This window comes from Drosophila grimshawi, unplaced genomic scaffold, assembly GCF_018153295.1.
Source record: "Drosophila grimshawi isolate 15287-2541.00 unplaced genomic scaffold, ASM1815329v1 contig_44, whole genome shotgun sequence".
Lineage (NCBI taxonomy): Eukaryota > Metazoa > Arthropoda > Insecta > Diptera > Drosophilidae > Drosophila > Drosophila grimshawi.
In genome coordinates this window covers 3,453,925-3,474,337 of record NW_025063240.1, presented here as the reverse complement: position 1 = coordinate 3,474,337, position 20,413 = coordinate 3,453,925, and the positions used below count along the sequence as shown (strand labels likewise).

The following is a 20,413-nucleotide window of genomic DNA, read 5'->3' as shown; positions in this document are numbered from 1 at the left end:
CACACAAAAAATGGAAATTTGTAACCAAGTAGAGTCCAATACGCAGTTGTAGCGAACATAAGCGGATTATGTTTTTCGTGTATGTGGAGGAAATGGAAACTCGCAATTTTTATGAAAAGCCGCTTTGGCCAGCAAAACTAACAAACTTAAAACAAAAACATCACTAAAACTATAGAAAAAAAGAGTCTACGAATGTTATTAGAGCTTAGCCCTAAAGCTTACATATGACAATATACCCTAACATATTGAGCATTGATTTAATGTATGCAAAATGTCAATATTGATACGTTTTTAATTTTTAATAATATAATTCAGTTCTAAAGCTTAACTACAACTCATTTGGTGGGATTTCCATAAATATGTCATAAATATTCTATAAAGTCTTGCGAAGGTTATTATAATTATTTAATTATTATTATTAATTTTAATTATTACAATCCAGTGCAAGAATCTAAGAATCTAAGACCCCATTAAATATATATAATATATTCCTGAACAGCATCACTAGCCGAGTCGATATAGACATGTCCTTTTACCCGTCTTCCAAAATTTACACAGAAGATCTTTATAATCTGACTAATGATCATCTTCTTATAGCTCTTATATGTCTAAAATTTGCGATGAGGGTATCTGCTAGTCAATCAGTCCTTCGAGAATAGAAATATCTGAAATCTGTTCGGTACGCAGTTGCTTCTTTTATTGAATGTAATGCGCTTTCTGCTGTGTTAATTAGTTTTCGGGTTGCCGCAATTTGTCACAGAGTGGAATGTGGATGTGCGGGTGTCTTAAAGTCTTAGCCCGGGGAGAATGACTTTAAGTTTTGGCGCCCATAAATATGCCATAAAACTATTTGGACGCTTGGCTAGATAAAGGGCAGGCGGACAGCAAGTGTGGCTAACGGGGGGCAGAAGCAAACAGAATAGAAACCCACCACCAGACCAGCAGCAGCAAGGGGAATTGTAGAGACTGGGAGAGAAGCTAGACTTCTGAGACTTTTGTGAGACTACTGTGCACCATAACAAAGTTAATAATAATAAAGCAGCAGCAGGAGCAGGGGTAGGGGTATGGTGAGGATAGGGGAGTCACTGGCACGCCCCCCAGACAAAGAGATAGAGTAGAGTCAGGGAGCGGTGCCGGCAAATACGATTACAATTTGTTACACTTACACAGCACAAAAATACAGACCAACCCCCAAAAAGTAAGAAGCAGAGCCACGCCAAAGAGTCGCCAGTTGTGGTTACACAAATCTGGAATCTGGAATCTGTGGCATCATCAACCTGACCAGAGAAATGCCCAGAAAACGACACGCATAAATCAGGGCAGCGCTGTCTCAAATCGGTTGGGTGAAAGGGAAAGTGAAAGGGCCCCGGAACGGCCCAGGGGATGTTTCAGTCTAATCAAAATCAATGCTAGGCAAGGGACAAGGGAGCAATGGAATTGGGAACATGGGTCTCTTGGCACACGCTGCTTCCTCTCTTCCTCTCTCGCTCTTGCCTGCTTAAAACGATCAGCCGACAACAATTAATTTATCAAAGTCAGTGAGAAGACAAGACCTTCGGGAATTAAACGACAATGACGATCCATTCATGAGTTATTAATAAACTAACGATCGTCTTGGGCTCTCAACTCTCTGCACTCCGGAAGCGGCTGCAGTTGCTCTCCACATTTCTCTTGGCTTGCATAGGTAAGGCATTTGACTTTTATTAATTACAACTAGATTTTTATTTATAACAACAAATTGTTCACATTTATCAACATGGCTTAGGACATACATACACAATACATCTATGTATTTATTATCTTGTTTTGATTGTGTTCTATTCTCTGTTGCTCCGCCTTTGATGTATTTCTTAAAAGTGCTCGCTATATTTGAGCTTCTTCCAACCGGCGCGTTGTCTTCGCATATCCCTATAGCTATTGGGTAGTCCATAGAAAAAGTATATGGATAGACCTATATATATATGGAAATAGAACTCAATGGATTAGTTTTGCATTATAATACTTGAAAAACAGCATGCACATGCAATCGCAAATAAATTTAATACCATCTTGTTAAAATAACTAATTTTTGGTTCATTCTATAGTTTAATAGCTAAGTATATCACTAAGTATATAATTGATTAAAAATGATTGATTTATTTATTTGGAATATTCCCTGTGAAGACTTGATTATAAACCAATTAATGCACTTGGACACTCTTCGATTTATTTTAGTTGAAAATTTTGGGGAACTTGGTTGTAAATTTTTAGTTTTTATTGTATGGATAATATCACAAGGCTTATACCATTTCATTCAGAAAACTACCTCTTAATTATTATACTCATTTCTCGATAGAGTTTTTCTACAATTGTTCAATTAAGAGTACGGTGAAGAGTTCTAGACTCAGTACTTTAGTAATTCACTCAGTTCTTTAGTCGAACGTCTATAACTCGAACATTCCCAAAAATAAAAAGTTGCTGTAACTCTGATAAAAAATTACTTTGATTTCAAAATTAAAATAACTTTCTTAAGGGTCATTTAATAAGTTAGGAAGCTTAAACTGTATCCAAGTTCAATTCAATTACATTTATAAATAATAGTATAATTACGGCGCATCTCTATCCAGCCCTGAGATAACTGCCGCGTACTCTATTAACTACATTTTCATCATCATTCCTCTTCCTCCACTCATTCTCTCTCTAACTCTCTTTCTCTCTCTCTCTCATCCTTTCTACAGTAGTTTTTGATTCACCAGATTTCGAGTTGCATTTGCTTCTCTAAATTGGCACTATGGCTCAGCCCGATGGACTGGCTTCGTAATATCAGAATTTGCAATTGAATTTGCACGAATTTCCTGCTGCGCAATCCAATGTAAAGCTAAGCACTTATCATCTAGTATTGCCTCCATTTAACTAACAGTTCCACCGTAACAAGAGCAGCAACAGCAACTGCAATAGTTACAACAACTACCCAACATTTCATTACTGCAGAGTGTGCAACGCTACTTTTACAGTATATTTGCAAAATTGAGAATTGCAACCCCCGCTCTTAGCTCCCCTCCGCTCGGCTCATTCAATTGGCGCTTCCTCAATGTACACGGATTGCGGCCGACGGCGAATCACCACATCCACTCCCGGACGCTGTTGCATTCGATGCGAGGGACCCCGTTGCAATATTGCCTCCAATTTCGCTTTGAATGGCACCGGCTCCGACTCAGGCTCTGGCTCTGGCTCTGGTTCTTGTTGGCTGACTGCTGTTACATTCGCATTCTTGGCGTCCACAACAAGCTCTCGGTTCAAACTGGGTCGCTGCTTGTGCAAACTAATGCTGTTTATGGTCTTGTACAAAACCGGATCGAATTTTGGGGGTCGCGGTATGTGGGAGGAGCCAGAAGCTGATTCCATAGATACAGTAGCAGCCTCTTTATTACCATTACCATCAGCATTTGCATTACCGTTTCCCTCAGCAACAGCTTCAGTCGTCGCATCTTGATTGTCCGTTTGCATTTCTCGAATTGCCTTCAGCAACAGTAGGCGGACATCACTTTCACTTTTCGATTGCTTTAGTTGAGGCTTTTTCCTGACTGTCTCCGGCAGCTTTGCTGACTCCTCAAATCGCTTGGGCCTGGGTGTGCTATTGGGTTCATGATTCATGATTAAACTGCTCAGTCGATTCTTGAACTTTTCCGAATGCAACGGATCGTCGACCACAGAGGCAAGCGATGCCTGCGACGCTATTGAGGCAATCGAAGCAGCTCGCTTGAGTTCATCTCGCAGTTGTGGTGGCTCATTTGATTCCTCGTCTTTTGTGCTCTGTATTATTTTGGCCGCCTGCAGTTGCTCATAGAAAGCGACACTGTCGAACATCTCTTTGATCATCTCACTTGCTGCCTGTTTGCACTGCTCCATCCTGTATAGCTCCAAGGATTTCTGACTGCTGGCATCATCATCGTCGCTGCTGCTGCTGTGCACAGTGGCCACAATTGTTGTCTCTATCACACTGGGCAACATTTCCGAGTCGATGCTGTAGTTACGCTCAAAGATCTGTTGCTGATCCAACTGTTGCTGTTGTGTATCCTCCGCATCGAGCACATCGTCCAGCATGGCCAGCACAGAGTGTTCATCTACAGTCGTCGCGGAATGCTCGCTCTTTGTGTCCTCCACATAAAAAATCTTGCCGTTCGCATTTTTGTGTTCCTTCAGGTCATCGAAAACCTCGCTTAGATTCTGTATCTGATCCAAGCTGCTAGAATTTCTCACAATCTGCGTTGAGCCCGTAATCGTGCTCTGCTTGGAAATATAGCCATTGCCGTTGCCATTGCCATTACTCGTATCTAAGGGTCGTTGCTCTGCCATTTTCAATGCCTTGTAGAACGCAATGCGTTCAGGATTTCGTTTCTTTGGATCTCTGATGTCATAGAGACACCAGCATGCAATAAATATGGGTATACCTATTACAGTTAGTATATTAGTTATTAGTTAACATGCATTAATCAAAGGCTACCACATGCAAATGAAACAGAGCTGAGCCAACTCACCCACAATCATCCAGACACCAAAACGTATCCAAGTCCAGCTATTTAGCTGCAGCATAAGATAAATATTGATAAAGATGCTAATCGCTGGCACCACGGGCACAAAGGGCACCCGGAACAAGCGACTCTTCGCCTCGCGTGGCTGCAAGCAGGTGAGCAAGAGCACAACGGCCATCAGCACTATTAGAAGGATGAGCAGAGTTAACGCCCACGCCTTCTGGGACCTGATGGCCGGATAAGCCTGCATGAGCAGCACTCCAAGACCCAGCGAGAGGACACCTGCAGAGCACAAATCAAATTAGAGTCAAGCTTAACAAGAGAGAAGCGCTAACTTTGACCCTTGGCATGTCAAACTTTTATATACCCTTGCAGAACCAAGTCCGTTTACTCGCATTTAAGTTTAAATATTCAATGAAATTTTCATAATACTCATAATAAAAATAAACTAACGAAATAACGGCTATCTAAGGCATACCGAAGTCAAACCTAAATTTTAATAAAATTAAAAAAACCAACTGATTGCTTCTATGAATGAGTTTATAAGATTTTGGACCAAATCTTACATATATATACCACCACGCATAACTGATGAGTTTCGTTTGGATATCTGTGTAAGCTAACATTCTCTTTAAACAGCAAATTATATCCATCAGCATCAATAAGACAGATGTATGCCAAGTCATATCAAGACATCTTGAAAACTGAAGGAATAGTTAGCATAAAAACAGAAAGCCTGACAGAAATGGCTCTGCTATTGATGCTATCTATAAACTTAGAGGATCGGAAATGATAATTTTGAATATAAGTTGCTCAATTTAATAACAAAATGCCTACATATAAACAAGATATGTCAAAGTTTTGGTTGGAATATTTTGTACATACATAAAAGTGGTTTTTACTTTAACTCATCTTTTACCGATTGTTTCTATAAAATAAAAATATTTCGGAATAGAATCAAAGATAGAAACAGACTAGGCTATTGATCATAAATATAAGAATATATTCTACTTGCGTGCAAAAGAAATGTAGAAATGGAAAACAGGTGCAATTGCACAATTTCCTTTAGTAATACTCACAGAATAAGGTTGTTAGTATGCCCACAATTCGTGTGGAGAACGAATTGGGTTCCAGCACACGATGGACATTGAAGAGTTGGGTGCAGATTGAGCTCCAGCTGAAGCGATCGTTTCTCGATGTCAGCGATGTTGTTTCGGAGACAGTTTGGGACGGTTGCTCCTCCATTTCGCAGTACTCCATGTAGCGTAGAATTGTTATGGATAAGGCAACCACGCTGTAGGCCAGCAGAGTGCCAATGGAGAGCAGGCTAACCAGCTGCTCCAGATCGAACAGACCCGCAAAGAGAGCCGTGAAAAGCGCTGCCACAATGGAGCCCGTTACAGGTGCTCGAAAGCGTGGGCTGATCTTGCCCAGAAACCGAAACAGCAAACCATCCTGTGCCATCGAGTACATAACCCTCGGCAGTGGAAACAGTGCGCCAAATAGACTAGCCAGCAGACCAACCAGTCCACCAATTGTTACTATCCACATGGCCACCGGCCAGCCCACATATTCAAAGGCATAAGGCAATGGAGCATTGACGTCCTGAACGTAATAGGGCAACATCAGGGTCAGCACAGTGGACACTCCAAAGTAGCACAGGAAAATGATCAGCAGCGATAGCAGAATGGAGCGTGGTATATTCTTGCGGGGATTCTGCACCTCCTCGCCTGTGGTCGCAATGCAATCGAAGCCCACAAATCCGAAGAAGCAAGTGGCAGCTCCCTGAAGGGTGCCCTCAAATCCAAAGGGAAAGAACCCACCGTTGCCTATATTGGTGCCATTTGCCACAATCGTCGACTCATCCACTGTCCAATTGCTGAAATCGGCTGTGGAAAAATTGTCCGTTAATTTTTCTAATAATTCTTAAGAATATACAATAATTTAAATAAAGCAAACATAACACCTCGAAAACAAGTACAGCTTAAGCTAAGCTCCACCTTAACTGAACATTCATAAAATAGACTGAAAACACTTACCCTTAATGGCGCCGGCAATGATGACGAAGCCCAAAATGAAAATGTTAACGCATGTGACAAAATTGTTTGCCATCGCCGAGGTCTCCACACCAAAAGCCAGAGCCACTAGAAAGAGTGATAGATATCAGATTGACTGACAGTCTAAAGTTAACTAGAGATTAGAACGGGTTTAACTTACCACCAAAAACAATGACCAAGCCGAAGGCGAAAAAGTCAAAGTAACTTCCTAGAAAGCTGACATTCATTGGCGCTATCTCGGCAAAGGTTTGCTTCAGCGTATCATTGAGCAGTGTGTCCAGATAGAGACTGATGCCACGACAGACGCTGGCCGTGCCAATTACGTACTCCAATATCAGATTCCAGCCAATAACAAAGGCCACAAACTCCCCAATGCACACATAACTGTAAACATAAGCGGAACCCGCCTTGGGTACCCGAGCACCGAATTCCGCATAGCAGATGCCTGTCAGGAGATGCATTTACTTCAATGAATCGTTGCTTATGCGAGAGAGATGGCCTGTATACACGTACCTGCCAGAAGTGAGGCGAGTGCTGCTATCGCAAAGGATATTATTACGGATGGACCCGCCTGCTCTTTGGCTATTTGTCCAGCCAGCACATAAACACCGGCGCCCAATGTCGAGCCCACGCCCAACGCTGTCAGATCCCAGAGGCCCAAGACACGATTCAGTTTCGTCTCCCCCTCGCTGCCATCGGGCGTCAGCTGCTTGCGACGTGTGAGCACTTTCCACGCCGAATATTGCTGAACCATTTCTGTATCTCTGCAAGTAGCCGTTCAGTAAACCTTGAATTAGTATCTGTATTGGATGCATTTAGCGATCGATAATCCCATCTATGCTGTCATCTCAGCAGCAGTGGCTGCCAAGATCATACATTATACATTGTATGGATGCATTGCCCCAGTCGCTTATCAATTCAGCGGCGAGGTTTTCAATTATACAACGCGTATTGCAATCCTAGTAAAGCGGCTGCAAATCAAATTGAGGCTATTGAGGTTATTGTGCCGAGTTTGAACTCAATTGCCTCAAACAGATTTGTTAAGTGTACATGTGAATTCTCTGATATATATAAATGACGCAGTGGTTAAATCCCATTGATTGAAAATCTTCTTTTTTTCTGTTATACATTATATATATGAAAAACTCATTTATTGATTTCAAAGATAGATAAAACCTAAGCGAATAATATAAGAAAGGGTTTTTAGAAAACTTTGTTAGCTTCATTTACCAACATGGCAATATTTGCGAAATCATTTATTAAAACAAACAATAATAATATCAATCTCAAAAAATTTATTTATTCCACGAAATCATCAAACTCCGTCAAGGCTTTTGATATCTGTGGTATCTGAAGTTCACATTCTGCTTCATTGTTTTTATGCTACAAAGTTTTGCTCTGCAAAAATCAAATTTTCTTGTGATCATATCTACTTTCCGTTGACTTCTGTTTCGACTACGATGTTGTCAGATTTGGGCTTGGTCCTCTTATCCAATGAGTAAGCAAGCTAACTGATAAGCATAGATGTTCAACTATTTGGTGCTTGCGGTTTATTTACATTTGTGCTTCCTCTTAATGCTTTTGTATTTTTTTGTTTTTGCAGTGCTTATAAAGATAATTAAGTGGGTCTAGGTAACCATTGTCATTGTCGAATGAAGAATTATGTACATCTGCGATTCTTATATAACAATATATTGTCTGATTTTTCCCCTTTTACTACTCCATTTAGTACGATTTGCATAAGTTGACTTACCTAGTTTTAAACAGTTGTCGACTGCTGCAGTTGCTTTGAACACTGTCCAAATATTTGCTTTGAGTGTAACGAGCCAGTTAGCCTCGATAAATATATATGAGTGCGAATATGAGTGTATTCAATGCGATTCAATTCGCCTCCGACGACAACACAACTGGCAGAGTTCACGTTCTGAATGCGTCTGCCAGTCGGACGTTGGGTTACAGCCGCGGATTCGAACGGTTCTTTAAGATAAGAAGACAACAGCGGGAGAGCAAAAAAGGTAGGAGTGAGTGAGACGACAAGCAGCGAGCATCAGACACTGATAAGAGATACAAAAGTGCCGCTAGAGAGCGCAAAACGAGAGAATGCGGTAAACAAAAAAAAAACACATAAGAAAAAAGCAAACAAACTATAAAATGATACAGGTAAGCTCGAGCGACATTCACAAAGGGGCTTATAATTAGAGCGACTATGAAAATTAGCAGGTTGTTGTCCGACAGATACTCTGTCGATAACATCTCGTCTCGATTCAGGGAGATGCTCACTTTTACGATCTTACCGACTGCGATTTAAACTAGAACTCTCAGCTGGTATTGCAGGTGCAGCCCCCCGCTTGGTCTAGGGGGTATGCGCTTGTCATTTAATGTTATTTATATTGTTCAGATAAGATTGTTCTTTTTTCGTATTGACTGTAGTTTTATTTCCGATTTGACGACTCCGCAATGCCTCCGACGCGTTTCGCTGGTGCTATTAACACTCTCGCCGAACAACGCTAACTGAAAGCGGCAGAAATAATCGCTTCCTCATATGGCAAACAACAGCAGCAGAGTCAGCAGCAGCGAATATCAAAGCGGGAGAAAGATAGAGAGCTGGCTTTTAAATAACAACTTTAACGCCTTAAGTGCTGCTATTAACGCTCTCGCCAAATAACGTTAAATGAAAACTGCAACAAGAATTACAAAAAGCAGGAGGATCAGCAACAATGAATATATTGCAATATCTGTCACCGACGAGAGCGGGAGAAAGATAGAGATCTGGCTCTTAAATAACAACCTTAACTGGTTCATAAATATTTGTTTTATTTTAGTTTATGGGTCAAGCAGCAGTGAGTTGAATGAAATTTATGGACTCAAATGCGGCGAGCACTAAATCCGAAATGGAGTTCCAAAAATAACCCTGTAGCCTGTCCATTATACATATTCTTTAAGATGTTGTTTGCCTATTTCTAAAAATGTATTTCTTAAATTTATATAGAATTTAAGTTTTTTCTAGACTGCAATTCATTCACGTTGGCAGATAAAGATAATCTGAAGTGCATTGTGCAAACTTACTCACCCAGCCATACAAGTGTCAAACACATGCACAACAATTAATAATAATTATTATTTATGATTATTGATAACAGCATTTGAGTAAACTCTAGATTACATCATTGTGAGAACTATAATAAATTGAACTGAAATAGTCGTCGTGGTTTGTAGCTGCGCTTTTTAAACTGAGGCAAGCAATTAGCAAGTCCATTGGGACTCACTAATACACGCAGGCCTCCAACTGTTGTTGCTGAAACAAAATCATTTCTCATACATGTGATAAACACCTCGCCATTAGCAACTATTAAATTATCTATAAACTGATTACGAGTACTATTAAATCGAGGCGATCTATGGCCGCTCCCAGGCGTTTAGAGCTATGCGTCACATTTGGATTGTACACAGCGAGAAAAAAGTGTGCTTGTAAAATATCTATAAGCTTAATTCAATTTTTTTTTTAGTTTATTATTTTTGTCAAATATTCACTAAAGTGTACACGTTATTATTTTAATATGAGAAATATAAATAAATATATATGAATCTGAATTTAAGTCAGAAATTATAGTCGGCTTATAACAAATTATTTTTGGAAAAACAAAAATTATGCAAATATAAATACATGTAGTGAAATTCCAAAATAGGCCAGAAATTAAATAATCATAATAATAATTGAGTAATTCTATTCTAGTTTTATAGTAACTTATTTTTGGGAAAATACAAAATGAACGTTGTCAAAGATTTTTTTGTATACTGTCTTACATTCTTTCGTGCAGAGTATGCGGTATATATTGGATTACGTAGCAATATCTATAAAATACACAATCGAACAACACGAGTGCGAGTACTAATACAACTAGTCATTCTCAGAGTCATACTCATACTAATAATCGTAATCGAACAATATATGCTCCCTGGGCTGATAAGATACTCAAAATGCTTTTCACACTTTCACTCTTAGCACATGATATGATTGAGAGGAGGGCCACCAAGTGAGCAGGGGGCCTAAATCACGCAGCACGCGTTGTAGGGGCATTAAAATTTTACTGCCACTGATGAAGCTACCTACTCAGTAAATTCCCACAGACACGCACAGATACTTGTCGAATGTTTTGGGCGCCGGGGGGCATCGGGGACATTGGGAGTTTTCGGAAATGCTTAGCACATGTGGCTGAGATTGCAAATTGGTATTGTGATTGCCTTTGTTGTCGCCAGCAAATATAAATGATCTAATTTAAATAATTACGCCCACATATTAGAAGCCCTAAATGACATTGCCGCCTTCATTCATTTAACGCCACATTGACATCGAAATAAACTGGCAAAGGACAAACAGGGCTGTTTCGGTATTAACAACTAGAAGGATAATTTGAAACTTCAAAAGTGATTGAAGCAAACTTGTATAACTTGTAAACATTTTAAAGCGAGATGCCATCAAAAAGACCTAAACATGCTGGCTTACAAAAAACATGAAAGGAACTTGAGTTTTATATATGAAACATATTCAATATAAACTTAAATTTAAAATATAACATTTTTGAAAATTCTCATATCATTTCGTACTTCGAATGAGAAACTTTAGTAGGCCAGGTAAAACATATTTGGATCAGTTAACAGTTTTGATTTATTTTCAGCTGATTTATCTGTGGGTCTAATTGAGGAACCTGTTCTAACATGACTGTTTCCTATACCGCACAGGTTGCTACGTGCCACCGATTCGGCTGCTTTTGGAAGCTGCTGGGCAGGTAAGCCGAATGCCTTTGCCTCTGTCTCGGAATTATGACTAATATGTGCAAAAAATAACCGATAGATGGCGCGCAAGCATTTACAAAATAATTTGGGCTGATCTATTGGTATTCCTGATTGCCTTCTATGCAATGGCTTTGTTGTATCGCACTGTGCTCGATGACCCAACCAAACTGTAATTGAAATTCTGTCTGTTTTAGTGCTAATCTAATCGCGACCTCAACCTTATCGGTAGCATTTTTGATGATCTTGTGGAATACTGTCGCAGCTACGGTGGTATGATACCACTGTCATTTGTACTTGGTTTCTATGTGGCCATCATTGTTGGGCGCTGGTGGAGTCAGTACATCACGGTGCCCTGGCCAGATCCATTGGCGGTCTATGTCAGCGCCCTGGTGCGTGGCCAGGATGATCATGGCCGTTTAATGCGTCGCACCATAATGCGATATGTTTGCCTATCTCTGACAATGGTGCTGACCATGATATCGCCGGTAATTAAGCGACGCTTTCCCACCTACGATTATTTGGTGGAGGCTGGTCTGCTGAACAAGAATGAGGCATTGATTATATCCAAAATGGACGAGAAGTTTCCGAAACATTACAAGTACTGGATGCCTCTCATGTGGGCATCCAGCATTATGACGCGTGCAAGGAAAGAGGGACGCATCTGGGATGATTTCTCTCTCAAGTCCATGATCGATGAGCTGAACAAGTTCCGTGGTGACTGCAATATGCTCACACATTACGATATGATCAGTGTGCCGCTGGTTTATACTCAGGTGGTCACTCTGGCTGTATACACATATTTCTTGGCTGCCATCTTTGGGCATCAGTACATCAATAAGGTGGATTGCAATATTGTCAATTATTATTTTCCCGTATTTAGCACGCTGGAGTTCTTCTTTTTCGTGGGCTGGCTAAAAGTCGCCGAAACGCTGATATGTCCATTTGGCGATGATGATGATGACTTTGAGCTCAACTGGGTAATCGATCGCAATTTGCAAGTTAGTTACTTAATTGTGGACGAAATGCACAACGATCATCCAACTCTAGTCAGGGATCAATACTGGGACGAGGTCTTTCCCAATGAGCTGCCCTATGCTGATGAGTCCCAACGTCACGCACCACCCGAAGCCTCCACAGCCAAGCTAGACTTGTCGAAAATAACATCCTCATTGTTACCAAAACAAACACCGACTACGACCAGTGAACTCGATTTCACAGAATTTGATGGCGAGGATGGTGACGGGGATGATGGCCGCGAGCTGCGCATTAAGTTTGCTTCGCGTCGCTTTGATATCCATGTCAGCTCCTCGTCCATTTCCTTTTTCGATCTGAACAACTTGGAGCCGGACAATTTTCCAGACGAGGGTGACGAAGAAGAGCAGTTCTTTGAGTTGCCCCCAACTCGCGAGACCAGCAAGGATGACTTTGATCGCCTGAAAGAAGAGCGTGAACGCGAACGGCACGCCAGGCAATTGCAGCACGCAACTATCACCTTTGACCTGCTCAAAGGCGAACTAACCAATCTTTCTGAATCGGGACATTTGTTACCAAGCAACTCTCCGAAAAGTACAGCACCACCAAGCGAATTAACAGACAAATCTAAAATGGATGACGAAGTGCAAACAAGCAAAAGTTTTATTAACGAACGAAAGTAAAAAAGAACATTCCATTAAAGCTTCAAACGCCAAGCAAAAAAGAAACATTCAGTTAACCAGGTAAAATGCTGGAAATGTTACTTGTTATTGCATATAATAAATAAATACTTTTCGTTAACTCGAATTTGGGGGAAGCTGACAAGATGAGTTATTGTGCGGACAACTTTTTGTTAATAATAAATCGAATAAGTCCTGTTAAAAAGTAAATTCGAGTGAAATATTCTTTTAAATATTAGAGAAAACAAATAATGAAGTTTATAAATGAGCATTCTTTTGCATGCCAATAATGTCTTGATATTTTAAACTTAAATAACAAAAATTGGGTGCAAATGAAGTAGGCGTTTTGCGTTTTACTTTGATTGAAATCATTTGGCTTATTGTAGACCTGTATCGAGCTCAATCATGACTGTAACATACACAGCTAACGTGAGCACTTCAAGGCTTTTGAGCAATTTTTTGAGATTGCTATTCAGGTATTCTTATTTTCATTTCCGATCCGGACTAAATAAAATAATCGTAAATACTTTTCCTCTTACAGGTGGCGTGGCAGTATTTACAAACTAGTCTGGGCGGATTTGATTGTTTTTCTTGGTTTATATTTGATACTGGCTATAACATATCGACTGTTCATGAATGATGCAACACGCAAGTATGTATTTACAAAATTTTATGACTACATTCCACTCTCCTAACCAAATTTAGGGCGTTTGAGTCTGTGGCGACCTATTGTTACACCCATGCCAGCTTAATACCGTTGTCATTTGTGCTGGGCTTCTATGTGAGCATTGTTATGACGCGCTGGTGGGCGCAATATACGACCATTCCATGGCCAGATTCGGTGGCCACACTCGTCAGCTCCAGTGTGCATGGCTTCGATGATCGTGCCCGGGCCATGCGACGCACAATCCTGCGATATGTGTGCCTGTGTCAGGTTATTGTCTTCACAATGATATCGCCCAGCGTTAAAAAGCGTTTCCCCACCTACGATCAGATCATCGAAGCGGGTCTGCTGCAGGAAAACGAAAAGAATATAATTGCGACGCTGGATCTGGCATTTCCACACTATCCCAAACACTGGATGCCCATCGTCTGGGCCGCCAGCATTGTGATGCGGGCCCGGAAGGAGAATAAGATTCGCGATGATTATGCGGTCAAATCGATTATCGACGAGCTGAACCACTTTCGAGGCCAATGCGGATTTCTGCTGTATTACGACTGGGTCAGTGTGCCCCTGGTTTACACGCAGGTGGTTACACTGGCCACCTACACGTTCTTCCTGTGCAGCGTCATTGGCCAGCAGTGGATTGAGAATCCGAGGAGTCGCACAGCCACAAATAAAATAGATCAATACTTTCCTATTATGACGGTTCTGCAGTTCTTCTTCTATATGGGCTGGCTGAAAGTAGCCGAGTCCCTAATTAATCCCTTTGGCGAAGATGATGACGATTTCGAGGTAAAAGCGCAGAAGCATTGCATTTTGTGTAGCCTGAAATTTACAAACTGGTTTGCAGCTCAACTGGATGATTGATCGCAATCTGGCTGTGTCCTATTTGATTGTAGATGAGATGCATCAGGATCATCCGGAGCTGCTCAAAGATCAATACTGGGATGAAGTGTTCCCCAATGAGCTACCTTATACCGACGAATCGAAGCGTCAGGGACCGCCAGAAGCATCCACAGCCAAACTGGTTGCATCGAAAACACCTGTCGCTGAGGTACGATAAATCAATAGTTTGGTATCCTAATTAAGTTTTCCGATAGGTCGTACATGAGCAGTGAGTAAAATGCTTAAAACTGTGGATATTTTCTAAACTATATATGATATTGCTTTGGACATTTTTCACACCACAGAACAACTCACATATGAGTGTGGAAAAAAATGTACAAAGTTTTAATGAGCGACATTAAAAACATATTTTTTCAGTCGAGAAAAGCTATTGAAAATGTTATGCAACGCAGCGGCTCAACTAGCACCTTTATTTCATGGTCCACCTCTGAAATTCTACGCATGCGCAACCACAACATGAACAATTCTCGCGTAACCTTCCGCGACATCAACTCGAACTTGAAAGTGAAACCAGCAGCAAGCTGTAAGTGACAAAGTATAAGATAAAATCTTCAAAAGACAACTAATCCAAGCTCCAAAATACCTGTGCACAATTGCAGTGAACTTGGAGGAGCTAATCGAGCAGCGCCATCGCGAGAGAAGCGAGAGATTGCGTCATCGATTCCTTAATATGCGCTCCAATCAGAGACCCTCTTCATCAGGACGCTATAAGGTTACGGTATTACGTCCCCCATCACCACGCAGTAGTGACCTTGGTTCACAACCCATATCGGAGGGAGAAGAGGAGCACGTAGAAGAGTCTGCAGTTCCCAATAATAAACAAGATAAATATGAATAGCAAATAATTTTAACATTTATTAATATACATAAAAAAGATGTGGTTTTGAAAACCTATTAAATAATTATATGTTCCATGTGCTAAAATGTATTTATTTAATTAATCAATTAAAACTATATATACAACTGTCATTTTCCACATTTCTATAAAATTTATATTCTTCGACTTTCCTAAAAGCCTCAAAAAGCTTTGCTGAAACATGGTCGGATTCACATTTCAGTGACAAAGATTGTTATTGATGGTTAAAGCACACTTTTTTCACAGTAAGTGGTTGGAGCTGTGAACTTCTGACAATGGTAAAAAAAAAAAACAACATTTCTCATTGTTTGCATTATCATATCTGAACATCGAAAAATCTGACACGACGCGTGCTGTTATTTTCATTTATTCTTCATTTTTGCAATTGACAGGCTTTTTCAGCCTCGGCGAAAACTCGTATAAGCACCATATGTGCGTACAGATGGCAAAGGGGGGGTGTTGTGGAAAAAAATTAAATAAATTGTAATGTCAGTCGATATTTATGAAAGTTTCAAAATTGTATTACTTTTAATGCGCGCTTGTAATGTGGTTAAATGCGGTTCGTTCAGTTCGCCATTTAATTCATATGGGTGTTGACTTGTTGTTGATTTTTTATATTTTTGTATTTTTATTTGCTCGTTTTTTACGCCAATGTATTTATGTATATTCACACGTACATATAACCAGTGCCAATCAGTCAATTTTTAATAATTGCACCGCGATATGTACGTTGACAGTTGACCACAGACAAAAACGACCAAAATTCAATTCCCATAGCTGACTTTAAATTGATCTTTCCGCACTCAAATGTGCAAACTTAAATTTTAAATAATATATTCATGTTCATCTTCAGAAATTAATTTTTCAGAGAGCAAACAATTTTATTGTTTGACCTTTTTCCATTATTTTTTCGATATGTTAACGATTCTTATAATTTTTATACAAAAATGTTTAGAGTTTTTACTCTTAATTTATTATTTTTAATTCAATCAATTAGTTGTAGAAACTGAAAGTTTTGCATCTTATGTTTATAGACTTAAAATTTTATTTATTTAATATATTTCTTTATAATTATTTTGTTTGGCAAAAGCATCGTTCCTCAATTTATAACCACCTCTGTAAATTGTTCTGTGCACAGCTCAATCTTTTGTTTTACTTTTCCAATCTGAGTCTTTAGTTTGGAAAAATATGCATAATAAGAAAGAAATACCTATCGGAGAGTATTAGCCAATTTATGTATTTAGTAAATGTTTGTTTCTCCTGTTACCAGCTGTGTCCGTTGTTGCATATACCCCTCGATTTGATCGGGTTTTGGTTGTGAGAGCATACATATATTTCATATTTGCGCATCGCGTAGCTGTGTTTTGTCCATGTCCTGTGGCTGTGCTGATTGATGACATGGTAGGCACTTGGTAACAAGCGACTGAGGATTGCACATGCTGAAGGATGAAGAGAAGCTGCTGCACGAAGGACAGCTGGACAGGCTGCTGGTGTCAAACAAAAAAGGGGTTAATTTAATTTCGCGCACGAACGCATTTGTCCATAATTGGCAATTAGCACTGGCCATTGGCCTAGACAGCAACATGGCACATACACTCTCGCTCATACATATGTAAACACACACACACTTGTAGCAACTTACAGCACGGTCAGCGTTTGCATTTTGCATTTGGCCAATGGCAACAAATATTTGCCCGTGTCCGTATTATGAATGCTGCATCCTTTAACAGTTTGTGTTTGTATTTCTCTTCTGTTTGAGAGTTTTTAAAAAATGTTTCGAATTATTGAGGCGTTGAAACAAAAATCATCGACTCTCATCGCGCAATATCGAATATTTATTGCTTGATTGCAGCTGTTGTTCGGCCACGTTAATTGCAACAGCCATGTAAAATTCGCTTAATGGCCATTCTCTTGCACTCGTTTTTCACACCATTTTTCAAAGTCACTTTCTGTAATTTGATGACACCTCTGGGAGGGAACATTTGGCTCGAGTAGATGGTAACTTTTTTGCCTTCAACACAGTAGGGGTAGTTTCGTTACTAGCATTTGTAAACAACAAGCTAAAATAGATTAAGAAAAATTGGTAGATACTCGTATACTATTTTGTTCAGATAGTGAGCACGTGCGAAACTTTCAGCAGCATATAATCGGGAGCTATCCTCGACTAAAATTTATTCTGTAAGAAATTCGTTTATTTTTAGGGTCTCGGATTGCTTCTCGTTTATCTTAGATCTAAGATAAATCAGTTTACAGCGCATTGGAGTGTCTTTCAAATAAAACTTAACCCTAAACAGGCCCGTATCCAATTCCAGTTTGTGAAAAGCGCATTAGTCGCTGGCTGCGATACGGCCGGACATTATCGTAAACATCTTTGACGTTTATCCTGGCTAATGCTAATGTCCTTTCGCTCCATCTCTGCTGATGTCTCTCTCTCTAGTCTCTGGTATTGGTTACCTTTTCTGGACAGGCGATTGTGTTGTTATAAGGCTAATTATGTGACAGCCTATTAGCAACTCGATAAATATGTGCCCAGCGGAGAGCTGCCGAGCAAATAGACCCATTCCAATAAAGCAACATTTTTTTGGCATGCGAAAAGTTTGCTTTATGGCGCCTACCCCCAACCCCCCGACAATTCCTTGTTCGTTTTGGGCCTCATTCATTAGATATGCGAACCCTGCTCCCGGGCTGATTATGACAAAGCACTTTTACCCAATTGGGTAAATTAGGTGGAAACTGAAAACTAAATGAAACGGAACTCGGCAAACGCCCACTTTTGCCCGGTCGCCCGTCGCTCTAATTTCGAGAGACAGAAAAAACAGAAAGCGGTAGCAACTGAAAAAAAAAGCGGAAAAAAACGACGAAAATACCGTTGCTCTCTGACTTTTTTGGCGTGCAACATCAGAGCTCGGAACTCAGAGTTGGGCACTGGGACCACCCCGAACCGTAGCAATTATTCTGCATTAACAAAAGGGTTTAACATTTGGCGTTTTAGCCAGTTTCGACCGAAGCGACGTCCGGCAACGTTTAACAACAACAAGCCGCACATTATGGGGCGTGCACTGAACAAGGATGGGGAGGGGGGTCGTGGGGGTGGTGTTGGTGGTGAGGTGCGTTGTGGGTGCTGGTTGGTAATGGGATATTTGTCCTGGAGGCTTGTATGCCTTGTAATTCATTCGTTACGTTGCGTTTGTGACGTTCATTCTTTTTTTTTTTGTGTGTTAGTAGTGCGGTCGCAGCGACGACGATAAATTGTTGTAATTAATTTTTATTTAACTGTGAAAATGGAAAATTTTCGTTATGTTCTTTTGTTGTCGGTGTTGTTATTGTTCTTGTTGTTGTTATTGCTGTTATTGTTGTAGCGTTTCCAGAATTGGCTTAAAATGTAAATTATTATTGCGGTCAGGGAATTCTGTGCGTCATGTTATGGAGGCAAAAGCCAAAGAAGGATTGTGTGCAGATTTCGGTTCACGGAACGTTTATTCTGTCTATTAATTAAGCTGCATGCGTCTATGGGTAAGCTCATACCCCTTCCGGCTTAGGGTTGCTCGTAAGTGATAATTACAAGTTGGCAACTTTTGCAGTCAATTGTCACAATTATAGGGCTTCCCAGTCGGGGGCGAGGCAGTCTGTGTCCCAAAAGTAATTACAATTACAAAAGACAAAAGGCAACACATCAAAACGGAATTGCACTCACAAGTTCTTTATTAGTTTGTGGGTAGTAAAGTGTTTGGAGCAGTTCGCTTACCCAATTTATCAAATTCAAACGCTTTTCTAATACTTCATTTTATTTGGCCCACAAAAGTTTAACGCTTTGAATCCTTTAATTTAAAACAGCTAGATTTGTCCTCTTCGCATTCCCACACTGGATAAACTTTTCTCCAAGTATTACCAATAAAATTGATGGCGAAATAGTCGGAAACTATTTGGTCGTAGATAAAAAAAACTTTCTTGCCCAAGAAATTGTTGGGCGACAACAACAAATTCGAACCGGCAATGGCTTGGCTTACTTATATTAAAATTCCGAATAAGCTAAAAGGAAAACAATAGCGAACAGTAGAAAAGCAAGCACAAAATGAGTGCAAGTGAACTAAAAGTGAAGCTAACTGAAAACTGAACTGTAAACGATTTTTGAGCATCCGAAAAGGGGTTCAAAATTTTAAGTAAGTGTTTGGCTTGAGCTCTGCAATGCCACAAAAGCGATCCAAAACTCCTTGCATACAAATTTATGGCAAGATGAAGAGTTTGAAAGTAGAAAACTCTAACGCATTGGAATGCTGCTGGGGAAGCAGCAGTAACTGCAGGAATGGCAGGACCATCAGCTTAGAGCACAAAATGAATGAATAAATGAATGAATGGATAACTGCATGAATGAGAGTTAGGGAGCCCTTAAGTTGCCGAACTAGAATGGAATTCATAATTGCTGCAGGTCTGTGTATTCCGCATGAGGGACACAAGAACAACTTACAGCTATATTTTAATTATATTTTTGTATTTATTATCAGCACTTTAATGCTTCCAACGAAAAATTTAATTAATCTTTAAAATGCTTTAATTATGTTTTGGAATGCTGAAAACTTGATTTCATGTTTGGTTAGATGAATTATGCGCCAAGCTGCCAACTCAGCTTGATTAAATTGTCACATAAGTTGTTATTTTATTGATATTAGTTATGCTCGCAAGTGAGCTTCAATTAAAGCCATTAGATACCATTTAAGTGGCATTCTCTTATATTTAGCTTTGCATATATTTAGCATCAGAATTATTGTTGGCTTTAAATTAAATTTCTGTTTGCAAACGGCAAATTACAGAAAACATTTTCAACTTGAACTTATAGAATTATATAATAACAACCAACTAATTCAGGGTCTTATCTGCATTTATATTTCAAGCTTGCTGCAAGTTTTAAAAAACTTTAGACAAATTTTAGGTCAATTATTGACACATTTGGCAAGACGCTGCCAAAGTTGCCAGAA

General features: G+C 39.9%; 3 protein-coding genes across 6 annotated transcripts; 2 read left to right on the top strand and 1 right to left on the bottom strand.

Moving 5' to 3' along the window:
- Positions 1-1,688: 1,688 nt before the first annotated feature.
- LOC6557497 (cationic amino acid transporter 2) lies at positions 1,689-9,051 on the bottom strand. 3 transcript variants are annotated; one of them, XM_032738989.2, is made up of 8 exons: positions 8,863-9,050; positions 8,322-8,646; positions 7,082-7,332; positions 6,729-7,013; positions 6,551-6,655; positions 5,591-6,400; positions 4,518-4,793; positions 1,689-1,951 (listed from the first exon to the last, which is right to left on the bottom strand). In XM_032738989.2, the coding sequence occupies exons 3-8, from the start codon at positions 7,320-7,322 to the stop codon at positions 1,851-1,853; spliced, it is 1,818 nt and encodes a 605-aa protein (XP_032594880.1). In that variant the 5' UTR covers positions 7,323-7,332; positions 8,322-8,646; positions 8,863-9,050; the 3' UTR covers positions 1,689-1,850. The 3 variants fall into 3 exon arrangements, with proteins under 3 accessions (XP_032594880.1, XP_001985380.1, XP_032594872.1); XM_001985344.3 differs by lacking the exon at positions 1,689-1,951 and adding an exon at positions 1,992-4,430 and having other exon boundaries at positions 8,863-9,051; XM_032738981.2 differs by lacking the exon at positions 1,689-1,951 and adding an exon at positions 1,992-4,430 and having other exon boundaries at positions 8,322-8,545; positions 8,863-9,051.
- Positions 9,052-11,251: 2,200 nt separating this feature from the next.
- LOC6557565 (bestrophin-2) lies at positions 11,252-13,258 on the top strand. 2 transcript variants are annotated; one of them, XR_006246704.1, is made up of 4 exons: positions 11,252-11,355; positions 11,421-11,531; positions 11,592-13,077; positions 13,153-13,165. XR_006246704.1 is itself a non-coding variant. In XM_001985345.3 (3 exons), exons 1-3 carry the CDS (start codon positions 11,285-11,287, stop codon positions 13,015-13,017), a joined length of 1,608 nt encoding a protein of 535 aa, XP_001985381.1. In that variant the 5' UTR covers positions 11,252-11,284; the 3' UTR covers positions 13,018-13,258. The 2 variants fall into 2 exon arrangements, 1 of the variants encoding a protein (XP_001985381.1); XM_001985345.3 differs by having other exon boundaries at positions 11,592-13,258.
- Positions 13,259-13,387: 129 nt separating this feature from the next.
- Positions 13,388-15,497, top strand: LOC6557499 (bestrophin-4). Its single transcript, XM_032739764.1, has 6 exons — positions 13,388-13,490; positions 13,556-13,666; positions 13,720-14,470; positions 14,529-14,732; positions 14,942-15,107; positions 15,184-15,497. The coding sequence occupies exons 1-6, from the start codon at positions 13,420-13,422 to the stop codon at positions 15,420-15,422; spliced, it is 1,542 nt and encodes a 513-aa protein (XP_032595655.1). The 5' UTR covers positions 13,388-13,419; the 3' UTR covers positions 15,423-15,497.
- The last annotated feature ends 4,916 nt before the right edge of the window (positions 15,498-20,413 follow it).